This window comes from Canis aureus, chromosome 26 (genome assembly GCF_053574225.1).
Source record: "Canis aureus isolate CA01 chromosome 26, VMU_Caureus_v.1.0, whole genome shotgun sequence".
NCBI lineage: Eukaryota > Metazoa > Chordata > Mammalia > Carnivora > Canidae > Canis > Canis aureus.
In genome coordinates this window covers 52080880-52098156 of record NC_135636.1, presented here as the reverse complement: position 1 = coordinate 52098156, position 17277 = coordinate 52080880, and the positions used below count along the sequence as shown (strand labels likewise).

The 17277-nt window shown below is 67.5% G+C and overlaps 1 protein-coding gene across 1 annotated transcript in view; it reads right to left on the bottom strand.

Moving 5' to 3' along the window:
• NTSR1 (neurotensin receptor 1) overlaps positions 1-1957 on the bottom strand; it is a 38277-nt gene extending 36320 nt beyond the window's left edge. Inside the window, exon 1 of the mRNA XM_077873845.1 lies at positions 988-1957. Coding sequence (XP_077729971.1) covers positions 988-1710 — 723 coding nt within the window. The 5' untranslated portion in view covers positions 1711-1957. The remainder of the gene's footprint in view (positions 1-987) is intronic.
• Positions 1958-17277: the final 15320 nt, after the last annotated feature.

Genomic DNA, 17277 nt, shown 5'->3' with positions numbered 1-17277 from the left:
CCCAGACCCTCCATCCTCAGGCCACGCTGCACCTCCATGGCTGCCCGGTCCCAGGGCCATGATGCCACCCCAAGTGGCATTTCTGCCCAGACCTCCTCCCACTCAGGGCCCTTGCCAAGTGCTCCCTGACCGAGAGGCCTTCTCTCCAGGGCCGACTCCCCTGCCTGTCGGGACGCCTCATCCCAGCCGCTCTCCTGGGGGGGCTCCCCCCAGGCTCCCGCAGCACCTCGCTGAGGCCCTCGGGGGCTGCTGGCCACTGGGCCCCGGTGTTGCCCCCCACGCAGCTCCCCACCTGCCACCACGCCCAAATACGTAAGACCTTCCCAGCAAAAGCAACTTTGTCATCACCACCAAGACGTGCCAGGAAGCACGCGAGTGCTTCCACGTGCTTTCTCCTGAATCCTCTCCCCCCTGAGGTCAGGGCTGCCATCACCTGGCTCACAGCCAGGACTTCTGGGGCTTAACCCAGGAACCGGCGCAGGGGGCATCGGGCTCGGCTCCCCCTCCCAAGTGTGAGCAGGAGCAGGACAGCCAGGAGGCACGGGGGCGGTGTGGGGGCCACATGGGGGGATGCACGTAGCCTCCGGGGCCACGAAGCCTTTGGGAAGCGATGAAAGTGGCCGCCTTAGCTCTCGGGGACTTTGGGGACAGCCGAGGCCCATCTGTGGAGCGTCAGAGCCGTCACTGACCTGACAGCCCAGCCTCCTGAGGTAGAAGGAGGGGATGCGATGGGGGCCGAGAGCTGGCAGGTCCGCAGTGAAAGGAGGGCAGAGGGGGTGGGGCTGCCCCCAGCACCCGGCCCCCTCCCCCCCGCCCCTTCCCAGCTGCCCAGGAGTCACATTTCCTGGTGACCCCGCTCCCTGTCCCAGAGGGTGCGCAGCCTGGGGAGTCTTGTCAGCTGAGGGGCAGAGAAGCTGGACGCGCCTTGAGGGAGTGCCTGCCGGCCCCTGCCCTTGCCCGCCCTCCCCCCCGCGACGCGCTGCTCACCTGGATGACCACCTTGATGGTGGCGGTGCCCACGACGGGCGTGCACACCAGGCCGCCGGGGTGATGGCCGTCGGCGCTGCGGTTCTGCTGGCCCATGGTGAAGGGCATGGGCACGGCCAGCAGGCCCGAGGTGAGCCAGATGACGCTGATGAACTTCTTGGTGCGGCTGCGAGACATGAGGGTCTTGGCCCTGAAGGGGTGGCAGATGGCCAGGTAGCGCTCGACGCTCAGGCTGGCCACGTTGAGGGCGGTGGCGTAGGTGCAGGCGTCGCGCAGGAAGTAGTAGCCGCGGCACACGGCGTCCCCGAAGGCCCAGGGGTGGTGCACCCAGATGAAGTTGTAGAGCTCCACGGGCATGGCCAGCAGCAGGATGAGCAGGTCGGACAGCGCCAGGCTGCCCAGGTGGTAGTGCACGGTGCTCTGCAGGTTCTGCAGCGACTTCTTGCGGCCCAGCGTGAACGCCGTCACCGAGTTGCCCACCGTGCCCACCACGAAGAGCGCCAGGTACACGGCGGTCACCGCCACCTTGGAGTAGATGTCCGTGTTCACGTCCAGGTCGCTGCTGGGCGCCGCTCGCGGCCGCTCCGACTCGTTGCCGGAGCCGTTGCCGAGGCCCAGGCCCGGGACCAGCAGCGCCGCCTCCAGCCCCGAGGGCGGCAGCGGGAAGGGCTTGGCGCCCGGAGCAGCGCCCCGGGGCCCGGGAGCCGAGCCGTTGAGGCGCATGGTGGGCGCTGCTCCGGCGGGGGCCGAGCAGGGGGAGCCCGCGGGGAGGCCCCGGGACGGCGAGCGGGCGCCCCGTCCAGCCCTGGCCGCGCTCCCCGGGCGCTCGAGGCCCCGGCTCCCCGCTCCCGCCCGCCCGGCTCCCCGCGCTCCGCTGCACCGGCTCCCCCGCTCCGGCTGCACACCTGGGTCCGGGCGCGGAGAGGGGCGCACGCTGGCGCCCGGCAGCCTCGGTCACTCGCCCCTGCGCCCCCCGCGCCCCGCGCCCCGCGCCCACACCTCCCGCCGCGCCCGCGCCCTCCCGGGCTCCGCGCCTCCACTCGGCTGGCGGCGGCGCGGCGCGCCCAGCGCGGGGGGCGGTGGCGGCGGAGGCGGAGGCGGCCCCAGCCCGTGTCCCCGCCCAGCCCCGCGCAGGGCCGCCCGGGGGCGGGGATGTCGGCTCTGTCCCCGCAGCCTCCCCGGAGCGCGCCCTTCATTCCCCGTGGTCCCAACTTCTCACGCGCCCCCGCCCCCCCGCCCATCCGAGGAAGGGAGCTGGCCCGCTCCCCCAGGGGGGGTGAGGGAGGTGCCGGGGAGGGGGGACAGGGCACCGAGGCCCCTTGGGGTGGCTGGGGTGCTGCAGAGCTGGCCTATTGCCCTTCCCTCTGGGCCATGCCCCGGCCTGGAGTGCTGGACGAGGGGAGGCAGAGAGCTGCGGGCTCCTATCCCTGGCACCCCAGGGAGGCTCATCCCCCCGTGGGCATGGGTGGGCATGGGTGGGCACCCCACCCGTCTTATCACCACATGGGTTGGATCACAAGTCACCCCAGAGCCCGCGGCCCCAGGGGTCCCAGCCTTGCCCTGTGTGGACCTGGCCGGTTGTACCTGCAGGCTGGGGTGGTGGGGGCTGAGGAAGGTGAGGCTGAGAAGCTCGCCAGTGCCCCCCCACCCCCCCGCCCCGGCCCAGACCTGTTCACCGTCCGCAGCTGGAGTGGGTCTGTATTTATTCCTCTTTTCAAGTGGCTTTGGGCCTGCCTGTTCCGCAGAAACCTGATGTTCTCATCAGGGGATCCTAGTGCATAAAAATGTGCGCTTAAAAATTCAGCCTTCAAAGGCAACACAAGCATCCCGCACGGCTTGGTCCTGGTCCTGCCCTCGGCTTTGGGCAACCGCCTGAGCTGCTCTGTGCCTGGGCTCGTCATCTGTAAAACGGGCCTGATGCCAGGACGGATGGGCCCTGGGGCCAGGGCTGCTTCTGATGCCGGCGGGGCTGGCACGTAGTCGGTGCCCTGTGACAGGCATTGGTGACAGGACTGTGCAGTGGCTTCAGAGGGTGTGAGGGTGAAGGGCCCAGGCCAACAAAAGTGGCGTGAACCCCCAGCGGGTCAGACCAGCTTGCTCTCTGGGAGGGAAGCCTGCCAACAAAGTCAGCGGCTCCTGGGACGGGGACCTGAGTGTGCCGGTCACCCAAGGAAGTGATGGTGCCAGACCGTGTCGGAGCCTCGGGGGCTCACTGCCATCTGGGCTCACAGGTGACACGGGGCAGGGGGGACGTCTGCTCACCGCTCTCAGGGGCCTCCGGCGGGGAGGCTCTTTGCCGGCCAGTAGCTGAAGCCCCTCGGGACGCTGCCGGTGGAAACGCACTGTGGTCCAGCTGCTTAAGCTCACTGTTTGGTTTGCAAGCCCTGACCTTTCCGCTAAGCTGGCCTTCTTTTCGAGATTTCTTTCCGAGCCAGCCTAGGAGCTTAACAAATCATAAAAGTCAACTTAGCTCAAATATTGGACAAGGCATTTGCTTCACACCATGGAGGAAATGTCACTCGGAAGGTGCACGAGGCGGGCGCAGGCCCCGGTGGGGGCTCCCTGGGGGCCGGCTCGGAGCCCCTGTCCCGTGTATGGGGAGCCCCACGGCACGGAGGCCCTTTCTCCCTCTGACTTCCCCTGACGTGAGCACTTCCTAAACAGCTGAGACCCTTCCCAGTACGCGTCGGCGAGGTGAGGGGAGGGCGGATCCTGGGTGCAGCTGTGTCTCCGGGTGACCGGGCCGTGCCCTTGGCGGGTGCCCGGCCCCCACACTCACACGCCGAAGCCTGGCACCTGGCTGGCTTCAGGGGAGCGGAGCCCTGCAGCGTGAGCCTCGGGGCCTGTCACCCTGACCCCACGCTCCAGATGCCGCTGGCCCGTCCCGTAAGTCCCGTAGGCACTGAGGGCAGGGCCCCACACTGCCCCGGCCCTGTGGCTGTGGGAGGAGTAGGGGCATTTACTCCCCCCAGAAAAGAAGATCACGGTTGTGAAGACGACCCCTTTCCTGGCTGCAGGAATTCAGTCCCTGGCGCGGGCCGGGCCGTGGGCTCCCCTCTGCACCGGAGGGCCCTGCCTTCCCTCTGGGCCTATCGGCTGCAGGGCGATCCTTGCCAGGAAGAGACCTCTTCCTAAATTAAAAATAATAATAAGTGAACAGCCGTACCCTTATCAGGACAGAATTGATGTTTCCTGCAAGGCTGGGGGCAGGGGGAGTAGCGCTAATGTGGAAATGTAATTTGAGGAAATGTAATATGCATATACGTGCAGAGTCTTAGCTGTGGATTTTCTCATCCACGGCATGGAAATTACACACGTTTCCGAATGTACAGCATTCCAAGGAAAATCTTAAAAATAGAGCAACACATGTGCAAGTGTAAGCGAAGTGTGAGTGTGACCGGCCAGAGGGGCTGCAGAGCCTCCTTCCGCTCCCGTGGGGGCTGTCGGCAGACCCCAGAGGTCCAGCGCCGGGCCCGCGGAGGGCTGCCGGCTCGTCCTCGTCTCTCCTGTCCTGCTGCACCACCTGCCCTTCACGAGACACACGTGTGTGCGTGTGTGTTCAGGCGCAGAATGTTGGGCGCCCAGGCCTTGGAGGGTCCTCAGCGGCAAGCCCGCCTCCTTCCTCTGCGCTGGGCCCCCGGGCTGGGTGTGCGCTCCTCAGACAGAGCCGTGCCCGCGTGGGGAGGGAGAGGAGCCCCCGCAGGGGCCGCGTGCGTCCTGCATCACCCCTTCCTGGGAGCTGCTGCGCAGAATCTTGATTGGGCTGCAGCTTCTCCGTCGAGGGTGCAGTAGAGCCACGGGAGACGCCTTCACTGAAGGGCTCCTCCCAGTTCCGGGGCCCCTCATCCTTGGATCTCTGTGGATAAACACGGATGAAGAGTGGGTTTCCATTGCCTGGAGGCCCTGTCCCTAGCGCTCCCGCTGCATCCCCCATCCGTGGGTCCACTGCCAGCACCCAGGGACTTGGGGCCACTCCCTGCAGCTCCCAGCAAACTGTAGGAGCCTTACGTGCAGAGGTGTTTGCAGGGGGAGGGTGTGGGGTGCGAGGGGAGGAGGGCTGATGGGACTGGGTGGGCACAGGGTGGACTGGGGTGAGGGGAGAGGAGAGAGGCCGCGGGGGCTCAGCTCCAGGCGCCGGGGCTGGGGGCGCACAAGGTGGGGTTTGTTCCCTCTGGGCCTCGTGGAACACTGCACCCTGGGACCCTCATCCCCCCCGCAGAGGCCGGCGCCTCCTCCTCCGTGACCCTAACCACCCGGGACAGCTCCGGCCCTCCCAGAGAAGGCCGGGGGCCTGTGGAGCCCCCCAGCGTGAGCCTCGCAGGGAAGCTGGGGTCTGGGACGCAAGGGCCGGCATCAGATCGTCTCCCAAGGAGAAATTAGATCCAACTTCCGAGACACGCTCAAGGCAGCCCGGTTCCCTGGAAGTTTCCTAGGAGGCTTGGCTTCGGCTTCGTGTCGGGCAGGGGCGTAGGGGCGCTTGTCCGAGCTGCCGTGGAGGCCGCGCAGCCGCGTCTCTGGACCAGGCTTGGGAGTGACGGTGACCCCCCCGCGTCCGGTCCTGCAGGGAGGAGGGTCCCTACTTTGCTCTTGTGCAAAACGCGTCCCCCCCCCCCAGCGCGTCTCCCACAGAAGGACGGCCGAGCCCATCTGCTCCCGTGCGGGACCAGCAGTCTGTCGTCGCTCGCACCCCGGGAGCCTGAGCGCTTATGCCTGTTATAAATTTACCAATTTGTGGTTGAATTTCCCAGGCGCGCTTCTGAACAGAACAGGCGGTTTGAAGCCGAAACGGTCCCGTCGGGCTCCCACGAGGCTTCCATTTGTTATCAGGAGAAAGGGGACCGGGAGCTGTCGGCTCGGAGCGCTGGCCGCAGGACAGCAGGGTGGGGGACCGCCCGCCCCTCCCGCCCCAGGCTGCGCCCAGGCAGGTGGCCCTGGGGCAGGTGCGCCCTGCGCCTCTGTCCCCGCCTTTCTGACTTCTCTCCCCCTTGGCGAGGAGTTGGGGTTTGCATAAACATGATGCTGGCGGTTCCAGCTCTTTCTCTGCGGATCCGAAGCACGCTCCCTTTGTCTGTAATCAGGAGTTCTAGTTGCTTAGAAATATTTAAATAGAAGAAATGTCTCTCATCTTCTAGTGACTTCATACAAGTTCCAAAAATAAAACCCGAACCGGAGGCTCTATTGTCATGATGCCGTGGAGCTCCGGGGCCGAGCAAGGCCACGCCCACTCGAAACACTGTGGCTGGTCGCCCGGGGGCTGAGGGAAGTGACCTCGGGAGCCTGGATGGAGGAGGGGGTCCCACAGAGGTGCAGCGGCCGGCCAGGAGTCCGGTGGGTTCTGCTGCGGCCCCCACGGCAGGCCTGGGACCTGGAGAGCCGTGGCCGCTGGGGCCCAGCCGAGGGGCGTCAGCAGGCGTCCCCGTGTCCCTCTTCCCTCCACCCTGCATCTCCCCTGTCAACACAATGAGTCCTGCCCCGCAGGCAGGTGTGTCTGGGTGTGATCTGGCCAGCGGGTGTGCAGAGAGGCGCCCAGCCCAGTTAGGTCCTCTTCCGGCTTCTACGGCCTGGGGTGTGTTCAAGGCCATGGGACCCTGGGCTGGAAGCTACGGGGGAGATGCCCAGATGCAAAGGGAAGGTGCTGGAACCCCCTTCCCTGGGAACCTCCCTCCCAGGACCCCACCTCCCTGGGACCCACACCTCCCTGGGACCCCACCTTCCTGGGACCCACACCTTCCTGGGACCCACACCTCCCTGGGACCCCACACCTCCCTGGGACTCCACCTTTCTTGGACCCCACTTCCCTGGGACCCCACCTCCCCAAAGTGCCCCAAGACAGCTATCCACGAACTTATAAGACACATTCATCATTTCTCCACCTCCTGAAGGATGAGGATGCTTGGGGATCTGGGAGGGGAACTGAGGGGACCGGTCCCCTCAAGGGGAAACTGAGTCGTGGGCATTGGGACAGGTCTGGAGCCAGCAGGGCGGAACCAGTGCAGGCAGCTTGGGGTCAGCCCCTGGGGCAGAAGCCCCGAGGGCGCCGTGTGCGAGGGCCCACGTGCCCAGGTGACCCCTGCTGACTCTCCCCTCCCCACCTGGGTGCCAGGAGACCCCTCAGCACAGGAGCCCTGTCATCGCTGCCACGTGTTTGCGCCCCCTGGACCACAGGTCCCGACAGGAAGGCGGGCCTCCCCCGCCTCCAGGGTGCCCGGCAGCGAGCACGGCCAGAGGTCAGCCCGCAGGCCCCTGAGGGGGGCTCTGGGGAGGTGTCCTGGCTCTCCGGGTCCCCGTGGCTGCGGGGCTGCAGAGTGGGTCCCGGCTGGCGGTCAGGAGCCGCCCCAGCGCCTGGAGTCCTCCCGGGTCCCCCGCGGCCCCGAGCCAGTGGCCGCACCGTCTGTCTCCTGGCGCCTGCTCCTGCCACTTCCCGACGGTAGGGCACGTTTGTCCTGCCATCAAGGGCTCCTTGGCAAGACGGCCACCCCGGATCTGGGACGAGGGCCCTCCCTCTGTCACGTCTGCAAGGTCCCCTTGGCCGTGTGCCTGCGTCCTCATCAGTTCCAGGGGCTAGACGCGGGGTTTGGCCCAGGCCTTCGAGAGCCGTCCCCGCGGGCCCCGCGCCCAGAGCGCCAGCACCCAGGCTTTCACACTGGGGGGGCTGCGCCCCACGCCCGCTGGCAGCCTGGCTCCCGCCGCACCCCCTGCGATGACGCCAAGTCGGAGCCACAGATTGTGGCCGGCCCCTTGCTGGCACCGGCTGTGCTGCCCGGTGGCCTCCCTCGGCGGCACGGGGGGCGCCCTGCTCACAGGGTGACGGGCTTGCAGAGGAGCCCCTGTTTCGTCGGCGTGAACCAACGTCAAGAGCTGCAGGATTTTAAGGCGACTCTGCGGCGGGGGATGGGCCGCAGGGTGGAAGGGGAGGCGGACGAGCCGCCAGCGCCCAGCGCAGGGTCTAGGGCTTTCCTGGGCCTGCAGCCCTTGGCTGCGCATCATTCGGGCCCTGTGCGCCTGGGCCCCCCCTCACCAAGGCCCCGGTGTGGGGGGCCGTCCCTTCTCCGTCGGCGTCAGCGAACACAGGCCCAGGAAGCCAGCGCCTCACCCCGGGCTCCACGCAGGGCAGTGGTGACACACGGTCACTGTTGCCCCTGCTCGAGGGCATCTCTGAGGGCGCTGGGAAGGCAGCCTGGCGGTGGGGGGCACGGGGAGCTCCCCTGGGGCCTGGACCCCATCCTCGGGGTCCGGACCGAGGGCTCCGCAGAGCAGGGCCGGGCCCCCGCTGCTGCAACCCCGTGAGGTGCTGTCCGCGCTTGCAGGGCCGGCCGCTTGTTTTCCGCTCAAAAGACGTGTTTGTCGCGAGCGCGCCAGCACGGCTCTGCAATCTGGTTTTTAAAAATATCATCACTGGGGGAGAAGAGCAGCGTCAGCACGCGCCAGGAGACGTTTCCAGTGTAAATGAGCACTTACAGCACGCTGCCGTCCCGCACGCCCCGCGCGATCGCTGCCGAGAGGGTGAATGTACCGACCACGCGCACGTGCAGGCCCACGCTGCGTCCCCATCCTCACACTGCGACAGCCCGACTTGGAGGGACGCTCCGCCCGTGTGGCCCTCGCCAGCCTCCGCTCCCTGCCGCACACACCGCCGGGGACCATCCCTTCCACAGACACCCATGCGTGAGCGTGATGGCCAAGGGACACGGTGGCTAATCCAGCTTTTATTTATTTATCATCTATTTATTTATTTATTTTTAAAAGATTTTATTTATTTATTCATGAGAGACACAGAGAGAGGCAGAGACACAGGCAGAGGGAGAAGCAGGCTCCATGGGGGAGCCCGATGTGGGACTCGATCTCAGGACCCCGGGGTCACGCCCTGGGCCGAAGGCAGACGCTCAACCGCTGAGCCCCCCAGGGATCCCCCCATCTTTCTTTTTAAAAGGGCCGAGCCTGCTAGGTGTCACCAAGCAAATACTCTTGCTGGTGACATCCTTCACGGCTCCCAGTCTCAGAGTCTGGCTTCTGTCATCTTTTCCCAAATACCACACTTGTGTGGCAGGCTGGTCCTCTGGCTGGGCAGTCGCTGCTCCTCGTCAGGCCTCAGGACAGGCGGACGGCGCGGCTGTGCCATGGACAGCTGGCCCCGACCCCGGAGGGGACACCTGGGGGTTTTGCTTGTCCGACCCGGGTGCCCCCTGCTCCAGCCCTGCCCCTTGTGCTGGGTCACGGAGGTCTTGGGGTCTCAGGGCCCCTGGTGTGGCCTCGGGAGGGCTGGCCCGCCCTCCCCTGCCCCGGGGGCAGAAGGTGGACGCTCAGAACCCGTCCCACCTGTTGGGAAGAGCAGGTGCCTCCCCAGCGGCCGCCCGCTGGCTGCTGAGCTGGTTGCACGCGGGACTGGGACGGAAGGAGGCCTGGTGACGGGGCTCGCACCGGGGCCCGGGGCCCAGCAGCTCCCGCCCAGCGTCTCCTCCTCAAGCTGGTTTGACACCTGCAGCCCACCATTGTGCCCGTGGGCCCTTGAGACGTGGCTCGGGGCCCTCGTGCCGCCGGGTTCCTGAGTCCTTCATGCGTGAAGCAGGGGTCGTGGCAGAGACGCTGCCGCCACAGGTGCCTGGTTTCACGCGCCCGGCGGCGTCACGCCCGACCGACGCTTGTCTTCTCTGGAAATCTCAAGGCTTAGAGACGAAGACGTTTGCCGCTGAGACGCTTCAGTCTGCGGGGAACGGGGTGGAGATAATTTGCTTCTTCCTGTGACAGCTAATGATCGGCTTCGTGGCGGCACGCCACCGGCTCGCAGTGATTTGCCTGCACAGCCAAGTTACTCAAGAAAAACATGTTTTTGAGAAAACAGAACGCTGGGGCCTTCGTGCTATTTCTGTCTGAGTGAGCCAGAGCCTGCGCCCTGCGCGTCCCTCTCTGGGCGCCCCGAGCGGCCCAGGTTGGGGTCCCCCCCGCCCGGACCCGTGGGGCACCAACCTCCCCCGCTCCATCCTCCCCTGGAGCCAGGCAGCGCCGGGGTCTGCTCTGCTGCGGAGCCCCCCGAGGAAGCGCAGGGCACTCGCCGAGGCCGCGGTCCACCCCCTTCCTAACCCACCGGGGCATCGCAGAGGGACTTCTGACCTCGGCATAATGTGTAAAAAAAAAAGGAATTTGAGGCCAGAGGTCGAGCTGCTAAGTGGACAAAGTGGGATTTTGTGTGTTGGAAATCGTGGAGGCGGGGGTGGGGGGTGGGGGGGTGGTGATCGGGGTTCACGGCGCCGTTCTGGGCGGCTCGTCCATGAGGATGACACAACGAGGTCTGGGCTGCAGGAAAGCGCTTCTCCAACGGCCTCCCCAGCCCGGGACCTGCTCCTGCTGTCGCTGGGCTGGGAACCACTGGGTGGCTCCGGTCCACTGCTTCAGAACGAGTCAGCGAGCTGCCTCCCCAGTCCCTGTCTGTGGGGTGAGCAGTGGGTCCCCGGCGCAGATGTGGAGCGAGGGACGAGGTGACCTGGGGTGCCCTCGCCCTTCCTTCCTATTGGGGCTCTCGCTGCCCGGGCAGAGGAGGGGCAGAGGGGCGGCGGCCTGGGGTCCATTCCGGGCTTTCCAGCAGGTGGCCCGGGAGCCAAGCAGGTGACAGCCCGTCCTGAGCTCCGTGTGCCTCGTGCGGACCTGAGGCCTCTGAGGGCCGTGGCGGGAACTGACCACTACTGGGGCACCCGGGGAGCTGCGCTGCTGCTGGGTCCCCCCCACTCGTGCGGCAGGGGTCACTGCAGGGTGTGTGGGGGGAGGACACCAGGCAGCGGTGCTGGGCAGGGAGTGGGGCCAGGACACCTGCATTCCTGAGTCACACACCTGCTCTGCACCTGCGGCAGGTGACTCGGGCCGCAGCAGCTCTCCCTCTACCATGACGGGACTCATCGCCACTGGGACACGCGGTGTGACAAAGGACATGTCACCTGAGCCCCTCACCAGGGAGGCTTCCTTCAGCTCCACCCTCTTCCCCGGCTCACCTGTCACCTGACCAGCGAGCGCAGGCTGAAGGACACAGGTGTTGGGGCACTGATGCTGCAGGTCACCTCTGCTTGGAACGACAGGGTCCCTGAGCCGGGCGATGTCCATTCCCCTTCATCAACCTCTGAGTCTTTCCACCTGGAAAGTCCCGGGTGTCCAAGACCACCAGGAAGTGTTTGGACTCGGCCCCAGAGGAGGAAAGGGTGTGGGGTGCAGATGCCTCCGGACGGTGAGTGCTGAGCTGGGGAGTCCAGCTCACGGCCCTGCTGGGGGGCCGGGGTCCCTACAGCATGTCCCACGCCCTGAGCCTTGCCGTCTGTCTGTCCGTCTGCGGGGCTGCCGTCCTGGCCCAGGATGGCGTCTGCCCTCCTCTGGCTTCTCCACAAACCCTCCTGCAATGAAGCGAAAGAGGCACAGAAAAGGAAGGCCCTGCCGTGCGTGTCCCCGCTGCCCCCCGACGCCCCCCTGGAGGCGGGGTCCCACCGGTCTACGGTTCGGGGAGGGACAGGCTGAAGGCTCAGAGAGCCAGGGCTCGGCCAGGTTGGTGAGCAGGCTGGGTCCTCGCCTGGGGGAGCGGGGCCACCGCCTGGGCTGGACGGCGCGGCGCTCTGCTAGAGGCAGGGCCAGGGAAGGGCCTCCGCGGGAAGGGAGTTCGAGGAGCCGCCATGAACCTGACGCTCCAGATTTCTCGTGCTGAGATGTGGCTCATTTGGCTTATTGGAAGGACTGGGATTCTCAGGAAATGAAGACCCTCCTCTGCCGGCCTGGCACCCCAAGGCCCCGGGTGTTCCTTCTCCCGTCCCCTCGCACTGCTGCTTGCAGCACCGGAGGCTCCCGGCTGCCGTCCTCAGTCGGCGGCGCCCCCGTCCACGGCTGTGCCTCGGGCCAGGCCCCTCCTAGGTCCCTGTGCCAGCTCTGCACCTCCCAGGTGGCCTGGCTCAGACGCAGGCCTGCTCATCCACGGTGGGTGCACCTGGCACCGGCACCTCCACCTCTGTCCCCACCTCTGCCCCCCGCAGAGCGGAGATTTCCTCTTCTGAGGCTGTGAACCCCACATTCAGTCACCCCGGGGGCGTCAGAAGAGTCCGCTGTGGTCCCTGGTGAACAGGAGGCATCTGCTGCGCCTCGGCCGCGGGGAGAGAAGAGGCTCCTGCAGCTGGTGCTTGGGACCTGCTTAGCCGCCGCCTGTCCTGAGCCCGGGACTCTCGCCAGGAGCGCTGAGCCGGCTCTGCTCCCGAGCGCGGACGCTGCTGTACGGGCACACGTGGCCCGGAGCACTGGGCGGTCACCCCGGGGGCTCTCGAACCAGAAGCCCACCCGCCCTGAGGGGCACCACCTGCCACGCAGCCTTGTCTCCACCCAGGAGCTCTTGGCGCTTCGTGGGGGAGCCGCGGTCAGAGATGAGAGGAGGCCAAGAAGGGGACAGCCCGGGTGACCACTGATGGCCCTACGACCACAGCCCGGTGGGGGGGGGAGGATGAGGGGGGGGGGAGGAGAGGAGGGGGGAGTGGGAGGAGGAGGGAGGAGAAGGAGACAGGAGGACAGGAGGATGGAAGGAGATGCAGAGGGGAGGGGGGAGGGAGAAGCAGGTGGGGAGGAGGAGGAGAGAAGGAGGAGGGGGAGCAGGAGGGGCGGGTGGGGAGAAGGAGGAGGGAACGGAGAGGGGAGGGGGTGGAGGAGGGGAGGGGGAGGCCTGGAGGAGGAAGCCTGGAGGACCCCCCTTCCGCACCCTGGGCGGGGTTTCCTTGGGGCGGAGCAGGCTCCACATAAGCCCCTACGTGTTAGCGCAGCCCTGGGTTCGCTCTGCATCCCTGTCTCTGGTCTCTGTCTCTACCTGCGTCCTCGTCCATACAGCCCCGGGTGCAGTGTCCTGTCCTGTGGGGCAGGGAGGCAGCCGGGGGGCGGGGCGAGGCAGGGGGGCGTGGTCAGAAGGACCCTGGTGCCCGGGGTCCCACAGAGGGGAGGGGGGCACCCCTGAAACCCCAGTGCCTGCCCCGCGCTCACCCGCTGCCGGCCGCTGGGGCACCGACTCACCTGTTGTGTGAGATGCGCCGCGGGCTCGTCCTGGAGGAAGAAAACCCAAAGGAGGCGAAACGCTCACTGTCCTGTCCCGTGAAAACCTGTGCGTGTGCCTACGGGGACCCGTGTGCTCCTGACCTGTGGGGCGCGACAAGGGTATTGGGAAGGCTGGCGGCTCCCCGCGTTCCTGCTCTGCCTCCTGACACCCAAACACGGTGACCCGGCGACCCCATGTGCAGCCGCAGCACAGGGCGGGGAGGGCCCAGGAACGGAGCTGCCCCGGGGCGTCTCCAGGGGCCCTGGCTAGTGGGCGAGGGGCACAGAATGCCAGGTCCCCCACACCTGCCACCCACCTCATCCTACTGCTTCTGTCCCTACTGCTTCTGGCCTGCGCCGGCCCCCGCCGGCCTCCACCTGTGTTGACAAGATGGAGACGGTTCCTCCCTGCACCGGTCGGTGAGCCCCGACCTGACCCCCTGCTGGCCCGACCTGACCCCCTCCCAGCCCCGACCTGACCCCCTCCCAGCCCCGACCTGACCCCTCCTAGCCCTGACCTGACCACATTTTAGGCCCCAGACGGGGCTGCAGGGCCCCCAGTGACTCCCAGGCGCGGGATGGCCTGAGTGCTCTTACTGCTCCTGAGCAAATGAGTGACTCCTGGGAGGGGTTGGGGGGTGGCCCCGGGCTCAGGGAGCTGGACTCCACCGGGATCTCCCCACGGGCTTCCTGGGCCCATGCCTCCCGGCCGGCGGATCACCAACGCCCCCCGCCTCTGCCACAGGACGTCCGCACACGCGCACGTAGCCTCCCTCACGTCTGTCTGGGAGCCCGGCTGACCCGGCTGGTGACCCTGCTGTCCTTACCTGCCAGCAAGGATGATGACCATTCCAATCACCTGGCAAACACGTCCGCTGCATTTAGTCCCCGCCCAGGGACCCTCGTCTTCACAAACCATGACAAACCCCTAGGGCCACATCATGCCCATTTCAGAGGTGGGGAGACTGAGGCACGGAAAGGTTAAGTGATGCACCAGGTTAGGAAGTGCTCCGAGTTCATAACGTAGCCCACGTCCGATTGCCTGTGCTTCTCGTCCTGGCGGTCCTCACGGCCTCCCGCCGCCCCCAGGCCACCCAGGCTCCCGTCCTGGTGCAGGGTCGGGCAGCCCGCCGGTTCCCCCCCCCAGGCCATGGAGAGGCTCTCCCCGCGGACGGCGCTCCTGCAGGAAGCCCCCCGAGCCTGGGGCCCGCCCGCGTGCCGGACTGATGGTGCGGAATGAGGCAGAGCGGGACGCACGGGCTGCGAGCGCAGCTGCGGCCCCAGCAGGTTGGACGCACGACCGGTGTCCGCGGTCACGCTCGCGATTCTAATGTGCTGCCCATGAAACGCAAGGAAATCATCACCCGGAGTCACGGCGGCTCAGGCCCCGCCAATCCAGGCCTCGGGGGCCGGCGGCTCCCACCAGAGCAGGGAGGGGCCCCTGGGGTCCTGCAGCGACCAGCACGGAGGGGCTGGGCGTCCTCGGAGCTCCCCCAGACCCTGGCCTCGCGCGGGGGGCGGGTCTCCGTCTGGGCCCCATGAGCAGAAGGGAGACTGAGGCACGCGGCCGACATCACTTGCTCAAGGTGAAACACCTGTAAGTGCCAGAGCCTGCACCGCAAGCCCCCCCAGGATCAGGTCTGGGACCATCCAAGGGACAGTGCTTTAGAGGGGAGTGTGTGTGTGCACGTGTGCACGGTCAGCCGTGCACAGGGCCTGCGGGCACACGTATGCACACGCACACGCCAAGCAGCGGGGTAACGCCCCAGATGCCTGCCATCCCCCGAGGGGTGACCATCCCCAGACAGCACGTCAGGAATCTGGGGAAGGCCAGGTCTTGGTGCTTGGGACCCGGGAGCCAGGAGCCCTGCCCGCTCCGGAGGGAGGCGTCCTCACTCCCATGCTGCGTGCAGCCGGCCCCCTGCCCCCAGCCCCGGCCAGTGTGGCTGGAAATGCGGGGTCCCCAGAGATCTGCGGGGTGCCCTAGAGAGCCGTGGGGTCCCCAGAGAGCCAAAGGGCCCCCCATAGAGCCGCGGGGCCCCCAGAGAGACGTGGGGTGCCCCAGAGAGCTGTGGAGTACCCCAGAGAGCCACTGGGTCCTCCAGGGGCCTCCTGGCGCTCCCTCTGCCCCGACTCCTCCCTCCCGTCCTCCGTGCAGCCGCCGCAGAGCCGGGAGGGGGCAGGGGCTGAGACGGGGTGGCCCCAGGGAGGGGCTCCCTCCGGCTTGAAGGCGCTGCCCGCCGTGGCACCGAGGCCCATCGTGGAGCCGGCCCGCCCTCGCCGTCCTGCCTGCTGCAGGGTCTCCAGGGCCTCATTGGCAGCCCACAGCCCTGTCCCCTGTCCCGTGCCAGGTGACAGCTCACCCCCCGGGCTCCCTGCTCCCTCCGTCCCCTGTGAGGCGGTGGCAGACACCTCCGCCCCGGGAGGCCTCTCCTGCCCGGCCCCAACCTGCCCCCGCGGTTTGACCCCTTGACGCTCTGAGCCCCGGGGCGCCCCTCCCTGGCCAGCCCGGCCCCGTGGTCACGGTGGTGAGCTCGCAGACCCCATCCTGGGACCTCACGGCCCGGGGTCAGCGGATGTGGACCGGCGTGGGAGCCGCTGTCCGGACCGGCGAGCGTGGGGCTGCGTGTGTGCGGCCGTGTCCCCCGAGAACGCCTCAGTGTGGCTCTTGGCCGGTCCCGCTGCAGGACACCATCCTGATTCCCACGTCGCAGTGATGGAAACTGTTTCAGCCTGGGAGTGGCGGGGAGAGGCCGGGACCGGCGTTTCTTCTTCAAATAATACGACCGACACACGGGTGCCCCCACGCAGCGGGCTGCCACTCGCCCCGAGGACACGGGCTCCAGCGTGGACGCACCAGTGCTCGCGGCGGGCGGGGACACCAGGCCCCGTGTCGTCCCGCCTGTAGCAAATGCCCTGAGCCGGCAGCGGACGGAAAGTGCATTCGGTTGCCAGGCCGGGAGCTGGGCGGTGGCGGGGGGCGGGGGGGGGGCGTTCCTGGCCGCGATGAGGCCGCCCTAGCTGGCGCGGCGAGCGTCCTACGGCTCGGGATGGACTAAAACCCACTAGTTGGGCTTTCAGTGGGTGAGTTACGGGGGTGACTCAGGTCTCTGTAAAGCTGTTTAACGACATACACGAGCTGAAAGCAGTACCCTCCCCGCTCGGACCCCTTCCAAGGACGAAGGCAGGATGGAAGCCCCTGTTTCTGCCGAGTGCCTGGGGTCCCTGGGCCTCCTCCGCCCGGAGAGGGCATCGGGGGCCAGAGGGGGCCAGGCAACGCCCGAGAGAGAATCCCAGCGCCTGGCTGAGCTGTCCTCCCAGGGCCCTGCTGCCCTCCTGCCCTGGGTTGGCTGCCGGGAGCCCTCAGGGCAGCCCTCGGGGCAGATCCCGGGGCAGGTGTCAGGGCGGGTCCCAGGGTGGGTCCCAGGGCAGGTGTCAGGGCTGGTCCCAGGGCAGGTGGCAGGACAGGTGGGAGGACAGGTGTCAGGACAGGTCCTGGGACAGGTGTCAAGCAGGTCCCAGGGCAGGTCCCAGGGTGGGTCCCAGGGCAGCGCCTCCCCCGCTCCCCGCCGCTCAGCCCGGGCCTGGTGTGGAGCAGGCGCTCAGTCCTGAGCGGGTCCAGAGGGCCAGGGATCCCGGGTGGTCCCCGCTCATCACTTAACCCTGCCCCCTGGTCCTGGCCAGTGGAAGTGTCCGGGTCAGGAGCCAAGGGGCCTGGCATCCAGGTCACATTCACAGAATCGTGGGGAGAGGGAGGAAGAGAGCCCCATCTGGGGTTTGGGCCCCAGCCCAGCTCCGAGCTCCCCTTTGACCCCAGCCATGCTTGTGGCCTCTCCGGGCTCCCCGGCGCCCAGCGGGTAGGGGCTGCAGCCCGGGTGCTGAGCTCCGGAGTCGCGGCCAGAGCTGGTGCCTGGGGCCCGAATTCCAGCAGAGGGACCTTGTGGTCTCAGTCCTCGGCCTTCACAGAGGGTCCCCAGAGGACAAGGGGCAGAGGTGCCCCACGCCTGCAGGATGAACAATGAGGGGCACCTGCCCTGGGTGTCCCAACGGCTTGGGGTGACGGGGCCCCTGCCTGTGCCGTCGCAGGGACTCGGGGCCAGGGTGCTCAGAACCCCAGCTGGCAGTCTTGTCTCCCTTCCACCGTTGCTTCTTCTAAGAAGCTGAGCACGATGGTGGCCACGTCTGGGCGCCAGGAGGATGCGGCCAGGCCATCGTCCCCAGTGCTCGCTGCTCCACCTGCCTCGGACGTCCGGG